At 41.1% G+C, this 13999-nt stretch overlaps 1 protein-coding gene across 10 annotated transcripts in view; it reads right to left on the bottom strand.

Annotated features, from left to right (window-relative positions):
• Slc4a4 (solute carrier family 4 member 4) overlaps positions 1 to 13999 on the bottom strand; it is a 427900-nt gene that overhangs the window by 116488 nt on the left and 297413 nt on the right. For all 10 annotated transcript variants that reach the window (XM_028888567.2, XM_028888892.2, XM_028888700.2 and 7 more), the window contains one exon: positions 298 to 455. In XM_028888567.2, coding sequence (XP_028744400.1) covers positions 298 to 455 — 158 coding nt within the window. The remainder of the gene's footprint in view (positions 1 to 297; positions 456 to 13999) is intronic.

Genomic DNA, 13999 nt, shown 5'->3' with positions numbered 1-13999 from the left:
ACAGTATTTAAACTTACTGTCTCCATCTGATAAATATGGATACTAGAGTTTGCATACTAAACAAATGACCCACAAGAAGAAACTAGCATATGGGCCCATCAATGAATATAACTGCCATTATTATTACTATTCAAGTAACATGTAATTTGAGAGCACAAATGTCAGTTAGGCACTATTTCAAATGAAACCTTTCCAATGCATTGAGTGTATCCTCATTCCACTGATTCTCTGACCTAAAAGGGCAAGCAATTTCCCATAAGCACCCTGTGAACCCTAGCAGGTGGGAGAGAAGCTTACCTTGTGGGCACAGGGACCTCGGTCAGGGCACCCAGCATGACAGCCTGCTGCAGCCGAACAAAGGCAATGAATGGAGTATCCAAGAAGTCAACCTCCCCGACAAGCACGTTGGAAGCTTCTGCATCGCGCGGCAGTTTTTTCATAAATTTATTCTTCAACTGCACAGGAAGGGCCAAGAAAATACAATTTATTTCAAGAGAGAGAAGAGTAAGAAAATATACCATGTCCATTCCTCATAGGAAATCTCTTGAAATGAGTCTTCACAGAGCAGTACTGGGCCAGACACTTTAATATTATGATTAACCATTATGTCATAGTAAACACCTATCTGTCCCTTCAAAAAATACTAAAGATGAAATAACATGGGATATATATATTATACGCATACCCATACATATTAGTATGCAACATATCTCCATTAATCGATTTACACTCACTTAATACACTATTGAGAATTTACAATGATCTAAGCCAGAGGGCTAGCAGGAAGGAAAGACTCATTCCATACCCCTATCAGGTTCGTGTTACCTTGGGGGACATAAAATATGATTTAAAGTAATGGAAAGTACTGAGAAGGAAAATGGGACAGATAAGAAAGTATTATTTCTCAGAGTTGTCAAGGAAGGCTTCTGAGGAAACACATTTGACAGTGGAGAAAGGATACAAACCAAATGCAAAGACCTAGACCGAAAAACCAGGCAAGCAAAGGGATACTGGAAAGCCTTGGGACAGGAAGGAGATGGGTGGATAATGCAGTAGTGCGAAGGCCAGTGTGGGAAGCTAAGAAGCAAAGAGAAGAGAAGCCAAAGCTGCATATACAATGGGGACCATGTCATGGGTCACTGGAGGCCACGGGAAAGAGCTGAGAAAGGTAGGAAGATGTCTCCTACATAACTTGAGCATGACTTGGGAGCCACCAGTATTAAAGGCCACAGAACAGAATAACACAACCCCAAGTGTGAGCATAGACTGAGAAAAGCACCAAGACTCAGACCCTTCATAGACACTCTATCCTTCATAGAGACAGAAAGCATTGTGGAAGACCATGGAGAAGAGCAGTGAAGAAGAAAACTAGGACTTTATCAACAGCCATAGAGGAAAGGCTGAAATAATGACCAGGTATTAGCAGCTGCATCCTAAGCTAGTGGAGTTTCCAAAAAGATGGATCAAAGAACCTAGCCCAACAGCCATGCTGGGAAATAAGAGTAGGTACAGTGGCCATCAGGGAACCCGTGGAGACTGGGAGCACAGACCATTATGTTAAAAAAAAATATTGCTACAAAGAAAAGATGAGCAATGGGAAGGTCGGTGGAAGAGAGTGCAAAATGGAAAAAAAGTTTAGAAGTGTGGATATCACAGCCCTTTAGAAAGTGAACAGAATGAGCTAATGGAGGCAGATTGCTGCTATAGGAACAGTAGAGAATAAGTACAAAAATAACTGCAAACCAAACATCCTGGAACTACCGAGCAGGGGTGGTATCCGCATCCCAGATAGAGGAGTCAACTGTACACAGGAACACAGCTTACAAACCTACCAAAAAAGCAGACTGGATGGGTTTGAACGTGGGTGATTTGAGAGACTTGCTAGGTGGTGACGAGGGCTTCTAAGGACTCACATTTCTGCAGTGAACCAAAAGTGAGCTGATGGTGAGGGGGAGGGAAGTGTTTGGAGGATTAGGGAGAGTGTAAAGCCATTTTTTCTCTCAGTGAAGGCTGCTGGACACAGTGGATTTGAAAGTTTCTCTAATACTCATTATTCATTTATCCAATTCAGAGGAATTATTTCAGCAATAATGGACGGATAAAGATAAGAACTTGACAAAACTACACAAAAGGCACAGACTTCCAATAAACACTTTTTACCCACTGTACATGTCTTACCCTTCCAGTCAAAAGTACCAGTGAGCTTAATTGTTTCTACCATAGATTATTGCTAAGACAGGAAGTGGCAGGCATGGCCCAATATCCCCAATTAGTAAGAAGGCTCTGTTAACATTTTTCTTTCGATTTCTACTTAAAGAGTTTCTTAACTGGGGAAAATACATGAGATGAAAACTGATCTCTAGCAATCTATTACCCTCCATCACCTTCCATCAGCACCCACGTGAAAAGGCGGCTCTCAGGTTAAAAAGCCAAAAAGGTGGGCTCAGGATTGTAAGAATCAAAATAAATATATATTAACAGGTCAAAGCAGAGTACATATTCTTAGATATTAACAGCATGGTTACTTTAAGCAGTATGGAATTTTCCAAAGCTTCTACCACTCGGCACACATAAACCATATTAAAAATTATATTATAATGTCATTTATAAGAAAGCTGTATAGAACTAAAGAACATCTTGCTAAATGAAATAAATAAGACTCTGAATACAAATATCATGTTTTCTCTTATATCTCATAAATGTGATCTTGACTTAAATTTTATACACACGGGCATATGTATATAAAAATACAATGCAAATATAAAGAAGATGTGGTCTAAATGGAGGGAGAGAGGGACTAAGGGAATATAACGGAAGACAAACTACTGCATTTCCTTTTGTCGTATGCACAATATAGATTTCATAGACACAGATACATACATGTATATGTGAGACAGTGACATGAACACACAAAGGGAGATTGTTTGGGCATGGGAAGAGACCGACCACCAAGGAGGGAGGGAAGACAGCGGAAGGTAGGGGGCTCAATAGGAGCAAAGTACAATGACATAGATGGATGAAAAGATGATGAAACCCCGTTATTTTGTACACTAAAACAGTAAAAAGAAAAAAGAAGTACCTTTTTAACATACAGACGTGAAAAAGCAGCCCCACAAAAGGTCTACGACAATCAAGTAGTCAAAAATTCTTATCACCTAGGAAGTTAATGAACAGTTCCCAAACACACAAAGCCGACTGGAGTATGGCTGGGTGGCCCACACACAGGCAAAATAAAGGCCTCAAACTCTTCCCAGAATAGTCCTTCTTTATGGACACAGAATGCAAAGCATAAAGGAATCTGACTGTACACCCATTCTCTTCTCTAGACTCTTGACTACAGGTAGCCAGGCATGCTAACTACAATCCCCTATGGTTACTGTACTTAAGGGTCTCAGACTTCCGACCGAGAAGCACCCTTCAGAGCTCAGCACAGCTTACTCTACTCAGGCCACTTCCTTGGAAACTTCAGTAGTCATTTCTAAATCACATGTTAGATGTTCCGAAGAAGGTAAGAGCAGTTCATTGGGAATAAACTCAACAGCCACTTTACTCATAATTCATTTGTAATAAATACTGTGAGTGGAAGAAATGGATTTTGTAGCAATGAAAACTAGATCAATAGACCATCACACTGTCCAGGAAAGTTATAGGAGCTTTTAGGGCTCAACTGCAAAAAAGATGCAGCTCCCAAAACATGCAGAATATCCAGTCTGCTAAATAGCCAACAGTGTCTGGCTGGCTCTTTCACACTTTCACTAAGATTATTTTATTCCTATAATTCAGTCCTCAGATGAATCTTCCCTACTGGAGCACACGTCTTGGGTGGTCTTGTCTCATGCTTTTAAGATTCACCTACACACTGATGACTCACAAATACATATCTTCAGCCAGAACCTTTCACAAAACTCCAGACCTGCAACACCTTCATCTGGATTTCTAACATGCATTCCATTGCACACATCCAAAATGAGGCTTTCTAATAGTGTCTCCCTCCATCCCACCCCATAAGCTGCCAGCATTCCTCACTCCTGCTGAACAGCAATCCCATTCTTCCATACCTCGGCCCCAAGACTTTGCTGTCAGCTTCAACCCTTCTCTTTCTTCCATATCCAAGTCCATTCCGTCAGCAAATCCTGATAGATATACGATCACACTCTATCTAGAATCCCACTGTTTCCTGACCACCTTCAATGTCACCGCCCTGGTCCATGCTACGATCATTCTCACTGTGGCACCAGCTTCCTGCCTAGATTGCTACTTTCTGCCTTTGTTCCCCAACTATTAATGAAATCAGCCAGACAAAGTATATCAGGAGCCAGATCATTTCATCCCTGTACTCAAAACTCTCTATTGGCTGTCATTTCATGAGGTGAATTCAAGGCAGTTATGAAAACTCCTGAGTCCTAGCAACATCCAGAGGCCATCAACTCCATGCCCTGATCTCCTTCCATTTTCTCCCGGTCTTCGCTGGAGCAAACATTCCAGCCTCCACACCCTCATCCATATGCCTGAGGCCTGCTCAGCTCAGGTCCTTCTGTCACAGCTGCTGTTTCTCTCTATAAGAAGTTGTGCAGGGGAGGCAGAGGCAGAAGGATCTCTGTGAGTTCGAGGCCAGCCTGGGCTACCAAGTGAGTTCCAGGAAAGGCGCAAAGCTACACAGAGAAACCCTGTCTCAAAAACCAAAAAAAAAAAAAAAAAAAAAAAAAAAAAAAAAAAAAAAAAAAAAAAGGAAAGAAAAAAGAAGTTGTGCAGGGTCCCCTTCTTCGGTCTTTTATTAGCTACTAACAGTCACTCTCTCAGTAGAGAGACTGTCTCTACTCATATGAGTCAAGATATCTACTCCTTCTCCTCCCAAACACATCCCATTCCCCTCTCTGCCTTGGTTGTTGTTCCTTGTACTTCTCAAACATACCATACAGACCTCTAATCTTCATTATCCACAACCCCACCCCAATACAAGCTCCCTATAGGTGAACTGGTCATCTAATGTGCTCAGTGTTGGGTGCCCTATGCCTTGAAGTGTGCCTGAAAAGAAAGGTTAATAGCTGCAGCATGAATGAAAGGCAATTCTGACTTCTAGTCTTTTCCTTCCCCTTCTTTTTGTTTATATTTTTAACTTTTTTTTTCCATTCTATGTGTCTGTGTACATGTGTGTATGGGTTTGTTTTCGTGTATATGGGCCTATAGGGATATGCGTATGCATACGGAGCCAGACGGTGAAGTTGGGAATCACCCTTGCTATCTCACCCAATAATAATCCAATCAACTCTCTCCCTTAGTTGGGTCCTTCAATAAAATCCAGAGTTGCCAATTTGGCTAGTCTCAGTAGCCAACTTACTCTGGTAGTTCCCTATCTCTGCCTCCTGGGGTGGAATAGTAGGTGGGCTACCACACCTACCTCTTCGGCTCATAACTCTAGTCCTCATACTTCTACAGAAAGTGCTTAACCACTGAGCCACCTACGCAGCCCTCCTCTGTCTTTAAGAAGTCAGTCAGTCAGTCATATCCCACTTGGCCACAAAAGCAAACAAAAGGCCTGGATATGGCCACTGTCAGTAAAGTCCTTCCCTAACAAGAGCAATTGGTGAAAAGGATATATGCACGATCCACATGAGAAAACAAATGCTTTTGTTAGAGCACTTGTATTTAAATGTGTAAAAATCCACATCCTCCCAGTCAGTAGTGGTTGTTACCTACCAGGCTGGAAGGAGTGTCTCAGGACCATCATACCAGGGAAGGGTGAGGTCAGAACCAAAAGCTAAACAAAAGCTGGAGAGAAAATGTGTGGCGAGAGGGATAGCTGAGGCCCTAGTCTCAGTCTTCCACATCCTGCAGCCCCTCTAAGAATTCTGCCCCAGTTAAGAAAACCACTGCATCCTGCTTCAGGCTTAAATTACTCTGAAGTGCGTTCTGATCCACTGCAGAGCCCAGCAACAATAGTGGATCTGACAGATGAGCTGAGGAACACCAGGTTACATAAAACTGAATAAGCTTCTGCACCAGGGCCGTGCTTAGAGCCTTTAATAAGCCTGTATGCCTCAGAGTGCTTCATCTCCCACCAGAAGATGAGGCACATTATGGTATGAGATCTGATCACAAAATGTTGCTTTGGATGGAAATGCTTTCCTCGTTCATCTAACCCCACTCTCTTGGTCAAACTGTATAGGTGCCTATGATGCTCGGGGTCTAACTGCAGGCACTAGGGAGAACAGACAGATTCCACACTCCTGACATTCCCAGTGCAGTGGAGAAGCTAATTCAGAAACAGCTGCACTGAAAGAAGAAACATAAATAACCTGAAAGTTACACTGTACAGTGGGAGGTCAGAAAACACAGCAATCACACCCAGTAACAAGGTTCGAGGAGGGTGCCTCTCTGAGTCAAAGTTGAAAAATCTACACCATGATATCGGCTTATCAAACACTGATTCAGAAGTTATCTTTTTAAGGGGTGCAACAGAATCTGATAAAGGAAAATATAATGGCTGAAATATGAAAGCTGATTCTGGGCTTATACAATAAACTTTGAACAATCATAAAATACTAAGAGAAAATTGTACCGATTAAACAGCAAGGCATCACGAAAGGCAATAACAGACCGTGAGAATAAGAACAAAATACAAGGCTTATAAATCGGGCTGAAAGTCTTCCAATAAAATCATCTGGATTGAATTCCAAAGATAAAGTCAGACACATTCCTTCCTTATAGATCATTAGTTGCTTCTCCTAGGGAATGCCCTGGCTGGATTGTATGCAGGGTCAAATACAAGAACACACACAGTGCAGAGAAATCCCTTTAGCCAACCTTGATTTCAGAGAAACAGATTCCAAACAGCTGCCTTTGGAGCTACAATCACCAAAATATACTTTGGCTAGCTCAGCAATTTTGCAACTTCTTTTTTCTTTCTTTCTTTCTTTTTTTTTTTTTCCTTTTGGCTTCTTTACCAGATTTTAATATAAGCAGTGCATCCAGATGTGTGCATACTTTGAGTTGCTTTTTAGTGTTTTCTCTCCTCCACAGTGAGATCTTGCCCCAATTTCTTAGACCTCTACAACTTGCCCTCTACCACGAATGCTTCCCTTACAGTTTTTCAAGCATCCTTCCTCTCATGGTGATTTCTGTGAATCTGGTGAGCATGGCACAGGTATGTCAAGAAACTAGAAATTCTGAATGGACAAGGCAGAATAAAGTGTAAAAGTGGTGAGATGACAGTTTTGCTCCGAAATGGGAAAGCTGTTCATCCACAAAGGACAGTACCCCACAGCTCAGTGAAACAATCAAATCTTTCATTCCCCACTTAGATCTTAGGTTCTCCTACCCCCTAGAAGGGAAAGTCATTTGAATAGTAAAGGTTTCACAGATGGGGCCCAGCACAATATAGCCCCTAATTAATCTTTATTAGTACAACCACTGGTGAACAGCAGTACCCCCTTTACCCCCTTGGCTGCATACTCACACCTAGCAGAATCACCTTTGAGTAGACCCAACCTACCACAGCCCTCGGAAAGTGGCAGGTATTAAAAACTTTCTTTCTCTCCCCATAATTATTGCATTATAATAATGACATCCAGTAAAGTATGGTTTCTCAACTCACCCCTCCTGGTGTCTACATACTGAAACTATCCTGGCTACCTAAGCAAAGGTATTGCTCTTGGACTTGCTATTCATGTTTCTCTCTCTGTCCTTGCTTTCTTGATTTCCGGTTATTGTCTTGTTTTCTTTTGGGAATTTCTAGCTGCTATTCTTCCCCAATTGATATGAAGTCATCTATCAAGTTCAATGTCATCGTGCATTACCCTGGCTCCAGATCCTTCCCTGTAGATGATTTCTGTGTAGGGTCAGATAGTTACCATGCCTGCTGATGTGCTTCTGATTTTCTCCTATCATGGCAGATTTGTCAGAAGTACCTCCTTTCAATCTCAAAAGAAAAAAATATAATCCCCCTGCATTTGAACCTCACTGGAAAGCCTGACATACTACGTTACATTACAATGGCCTCTTATAGAAATTTAACACTTAAGGAATACCAAAGCATAGGGGGAAAGCCTAGGGAAAATATCCATTTGTGAACTACTGTGTTCTCTGAGACTGCATCTACTCACTCTATGCAAAAATATTGTTATAACAAACACTTTACTGTATAATCATCTTACTGTGTTCTGCCTCTGCCCGTTACCTTCTCTATGCCTACAGAGAAGCAGCCAGATAAAAGCTTGACAAATACAACGGATTTTTTTTTTTTAATGAGAGCTTCATGGTGCCCTGCAGACAATGGGCTTATTAGCTGCTTTCTCTAACAGCAATGCAACATACTGAGAAGACTCGACATGTTCATCTACCTGACTGACTAGTAGACTCTCTGTGTCATGGCTATGTTATATGTCTCTGTCATAATAGTTGACTATGAACCTATGGATTCTCAAAATTAGATTCTGTATGGCTGTGGCTGTTGGGAGCTAGCATTTATATACTTGGTTCACTACATAGAGACCCAGTTTCCACTCAGTATGATTCCAAGCTAAATATTTGCATGGCCCATTTCAACCTACATGTCAACCAATAGCAAAATAAATAATACCTGAAAGGAGATAGTGTCATCCATAATAGCAAATTCTCTTCACGGTGATATTTAGTCAGAAATTACCAGGCTTATTAGTGAACCAGATCAACTGACTGATATATAACACAAACAAACAGAAATTAGCCACAGCCTTAAAGCAGAGCTACCCAGCAATGCTATTAGACACAAGCTTCCAAAAGACTTTACTACATCTTAAAATATTGATTATAAGATGTAGGATTTTAGCACAATGTATTGTAAAGGCAAAATAGTTGTCTTAGAGATTAAAATGTATCACTGGATTGTTAAATCCAATATTACTTATAATTTACATGCAAAGCACATTCAAATGCAGAATGTAGCCAAACCTGTGCATTCACTATAACTCATGGCCTTAATGACAAGTCCTATAAAAGAAAGGCTACGATTTAAAGATCTATGTGTACACATCAAGAAGAGTAAAACAATACACGAGGGTTTGGCTCAATGAGAGGGCACATGCCTAGTGTGCACAAGGCCCTGGGTGTGACCCCCGCCCATACTGGCATACAATTAATAAATGAAACAAACAAAATAGCGTATGAACTCTAGAGAAGGTCAAAGGAAGTAAATACTAATTAAAAATCAATAAAATGGAAAACAAGCAAGTACATACATCCTATCGATTGTATTTTATGACTTGATAGGTGTTATCTTAGCTCATTTGTCTAAGGAGCTTTTTTCTTGAGAGTTCATAAAATCTAAACTGTTTACCATTGCTTATAATGTTACTGGTACTTATCAACTGCGATGTGATCTGAGGTTTCCAAAATACACAAAGTTTGAGAGGACATAAAGTCACTAGGTCAAGACGCCAGAAGGCTGTGTGGTTCTACTCTTCATTTTTAAAACACTCCTCAACTTCTGTCTTTCCATTTTTAAGAACTACAACTTCAAAATAAAAACAATTGCCTGAAGGTGAAAAATTGATTTTATAATTTTTTTTCTTTCCAAATTTAGAGATCTCACCACCATTAATGCAAATGAGCCTTCAAAGCAAGATGTTTACAAATGGCTATCCAGCTAAATATAACGTTAAGTGGGTCTAATTTCCTAAACAGGATGAAATTTCAAGCAATGACCTCATTTAAGAATCAAAATCTCTAAGCCACATTTTGTGTCTGGTATTATATAAAAAATAACACTGTTGAACAGGCATTTAGCTTTTAGTAATTTTAAGGCATGTTCGTGTATGCTACTTTAATTGACTTTTTAGAGCTAACTTATGAAAAAATGTATTCTATCATTTTGAAGATGAGGAAAACTGAGGTCCGAAATATGTAAGGATCTCCACTAAACTCAGTGAACTAAGTCGCTAGGCCAGGACTTGAACACAGAGCATCCATGCAGGTCACTGCATGGTGAAACTTTTATATGTCCCACAAATACATTTGAATACCTCAATTTTAGAAGCTCTTGACCTAAAAGTCTCTGAGCCTTTCACGTAGCAAACCAGAGTTGAAACATCTGCATGAATAACCTTTAAAAATCATGATGAGCACATTTTAGAAAATATTAATAGTATTTAACTGCATAAAATAAACAGCTGAGAGAGAGAGAGAGAGAGAGAGAGAGAGAGAGAGAGAGAGAGAGAGAGAGAGAGAGAGAGAGAGAGAGAGAAGCTGGAGTGGAGAAAGCCAAAATACAGAGACTAGTACTCAAAAAGGGCTTAAAGAAAAAGAAGAATCAGCAAACTCCAGGTGCTAAGTTGGGGCATTTTTCTTTTTTCAAAGTTCCTTCCCTTCATTGAATGCCATAAACCCCCATTCCATGTCTCAAGGATGGACTTGAAACATACATTATTTTGTGTGGTAGGAGATTCCCACCGCCTGCCCGCCTGCCCAGCCTTCTCCTTAAATGCTGCACTTCCAATTACACCTCCTCACTCTAGCCTGGCACTGTGGGAAGGGTAAGTCTGGTCCTGATTTCCTCGATCTCCCCAGACATTCCCTAGTCCATCCGCTATAACTGCATTTGGCACAAGGCATCCCTGACACACTGGCTGACTCTCATTAGACCACAAGTACACTAAAGAAGGTAAAGTATCTCTTAAAAAAACAATCATGTATTATTCAACTTTGTTTCCCTGGTGCCTTGCAGTCCGAGCCCTGCAGTAAGTGCTCAGGAAACATTTAACATAAATTCTCAGGTTCATTAACTAATCCTACGTGACTAATCCTAGGTTATAGCATCAGAATCCTTTGCAGAGGCAAGTGTGAAATGGAGAGCCCCAGAGAAGGTGTTTCCCTGGGTGCTAGCAAATTGCAGAAAGGTAAGTCTTCAGTAATACAGTGAAAGTTTTTGCTGTTCCAGAACAGGCAACCACACATTGCCAACCAACACTACCCAATGTCTTCCTTTAATTCCTGTAGAAGTACTTGACAGCGATAACCTGTACTGGAGTTTTTTCCTGCAAGCTTTTGAAAGGGACCCCTGCCTTTGGAGCTTAGCTACACAATGATTTCCTTCCTCACCTAAGATTTAAATATCATATTAATAAGATGGGGATGTACCTTTGTTCTCCAAAGACACAAAGGACTTCAATGATTATTTTGAAATTATTGATGTTAATAACTGACAATGATTACTAATATTCTTTGTTATCAGTGATCACCGGCTATGTACTGTGCCAGGAGTGCTTCATGCATCATTCTCACATTTTTGTAAATCAGCTACCATTTCTGGCTCCATTTGCCCATGAAGAAAGTGAGGTGTGGGGATCACAATAACTTGAGGGAGATCAGGAAAAGAGAAAAGGCTACACCAAGAGTCAGGTCAAAGGCTAGCTGTCCACCATCTTTGTAATTAGACACAGCTGTCGGCAAATCTGGGCTCTTCCCCACACAAGGCATGAGACCTTGGACAAACTGCTTCATTTCTTTAAGCTCAGTTTCCTCATCTGGAAAATGGGGATCACGAAAGACTCCCTCATAGAGCTACCTGTTAAGAGGAGTAAAGGAGGTAATAATTGAATGCTCATACACAATCAACATATTGAGTGAAGAAACGCAGCAACTCTGAATCAAGGTCGCCTCGGTGGTGCCTGGAGAGTGAAAACATTACAGAGAAAATATAAGGTAGACCAGACCGGGTGGAGTGCCGAGGTAGAGAAGATAAAAAAAAAAAAAAAGCAGAAAGAGCCTTGGATGGAGCATAGCATAGGAACTGGGGCTCTTCAAAAGCCTATTACTCCTCCATGGCAAAGGCAAACACCGCAGCAACGTTGGTGACTCACCGACACTTCAGTGAAGATCTGACTGGCACTCAACATACCTGTGCCCTTATTTAACCTACAGAACAGTCGCTAATAAAACCAGAGTTAGCGACTCCATCTGCAGACAACCCTACGAGTCACGTATTATGCTACAGTGGAGAAGCTTCCAGGATTGTGCCAGAGTTAGCAAAATAGATATTCAATAAACGGTGACTTTGTAACTGCAACATAGTCTTAATATAACCCTCAAAAACCCAGAAAGAGGTGATGGACAAAATAAAGCTTTTCTTCCCCAAAGGAATAAACTAAACTACTGCTCACACACCTCCACTTTAAATGCAAATATAACCTTCCAAATTTTGAAGGGAAAACTCTTCCCTCAGTTTGGAGCTCAGGCTTAAAGATGTGTAACTACAGTTTGGAAACTTCCCAGGGGAGTTAATCGTGACAGATGTATAGACTCATGAGCTTTGACTTCAAGAATATTGCAGAGAGATTCACCCATGATGAGGCTACCACATCCAATGGACCAAAGGCTGAGTTGAGCGTGGATGGTTCAATGCCACTACTGTATGAAATAAATATAATTCCTCATGATGACTGCACCATTGTATTTATCTGAATTCACCTCAGAACGGCACACTTGTCCTTGAACAACTGTGCTCAGCAAAGCAAAGGGGGAAAAATCCTTTATTTCTAATTCTGGATCTACCTATTAATATCTAAAAGGCAGCATTTGTTAACAGTCTTCCCGTTTCCACCCCAAAAGGAAGATTTTAAACATAGGGTTCCTCTCATTGCCCGGCAACCTCTAGCTGCCATGGAGGAAAGAAGGTTGCACAGGGAACAACCAGATGAAGTCAAAACAAACAAACACAATTAGCATTGTGGGGTTAGTGACTTTAAGAGGAAATTACAGTTTCAGGAGAAATGTTTTACATGTATTCTCTGCACACCCTCCAGCCAGGGTGACTAATCAAATGCACAGACTACTCTGTCAGAAACATGAAGTTCCAGGCCTAAGAGGTGGGAGGGGGAATCATCAGAGGTAATGTAGGCAACCAAGAGTTGAAAGTTAATGGCTCAGGAAAACAAACACCATGCAGAAGGCTTTTCTTGTGAAGAAACCGAAAAACAGTGTCCCAACCATCACCTAACCTTGGCCGACCCCCAAGCGGCCCACTAATGTAACAAAGCTTGGCCCTGGGCCCCATATAAACCTGAGAGCTGATGCCTCAGACCTCACAGCTACTATTTGACTTCTCTTCACTTGGAGCCCCCCACTCAGAATAGGAAGCAGCAGCGGCTTATAATTTGGGGTCCCTGTCAAGGTTGTAGGGAGTTCATGGGTACCTTAAGTTACATGCAATTACTGAGCCTTCATCTCATTGCACATTTTTAACTAAAGGGACTCCTAGTTTTATCATGAACTCAAATGGATCCTTGACATATAAAAAAGCTTAAATATCAAAGCATTATACAGTTTTCCAATTGAAAACATGGTCAGTGAAAATAAAACTGTTCCTCTCTGAGGATGAGAGCTATGTAGACTTCAAATATAAGAGTTTTATACTTCAAGGAATGAGAAATATGTGTTTTTAAGCACTAGGGGATGGGAGCCACAGAACACTGTGGTCAGGAAAACGTGCCTCTATCCTCCAGATGTGTCAATGGCAAGAGCATCTTTCCCAGCTAACTCCTACTCAGAAGATTATGGAACTGGAAGGGACATGGAAGAGCTCATTAACTGGCTCTCCTGTGACCCAGAGGAAACTAAAGATATCTTCTTCAGTGTCACACTCCTAGAAGAGCAGATATTCTCTCTTGATCCCACCTCCATTCTTTTCCCACTGAGAGAGGAAACAGCTGAAATGATAACCTATTAAAGCGCTTTTAAAAAGAAGTCAAAATGGTTAAATGTAGAAGTAATTCCAGTCAACAAATGGCACGAGGCAACAAAAGTCAGCTGTAGGGCTGACAAGTCCACCCAACTTCTAAAATGTGTGTGAATGGATACTCTAATACCTAAAGATTCAGGCTGAAACAAGAACTTATCAATCAAAATCAGCGAGGGTGGGGGTGGGGGGAGCAGGAGAAAAGTGTACTCTATTGACTTCCAAATGACTACTATCAATTCTCTGAGAACTCAGTACTACCCTCTGCGAAGCGCTGAAGCCAGGTCCTTC

Source organism: Peromyscus leucopus, chromosome 10 (genome assembly GCF_004664715.2).
Source record: "Peromyscus leucopus breed LL Stock chromosome 10, UCI_PerLeu_2.1, whole genome shotgun sequence".
NCBI lineage: Eukaryota > Metazoa > Chordata > Mammalia > Rodentia > Cricetidae > Peromyscus > Peromyscus leucopus.
This window is presented reverse-complemented; position numbering and strand designations above follow the sequence as displayed.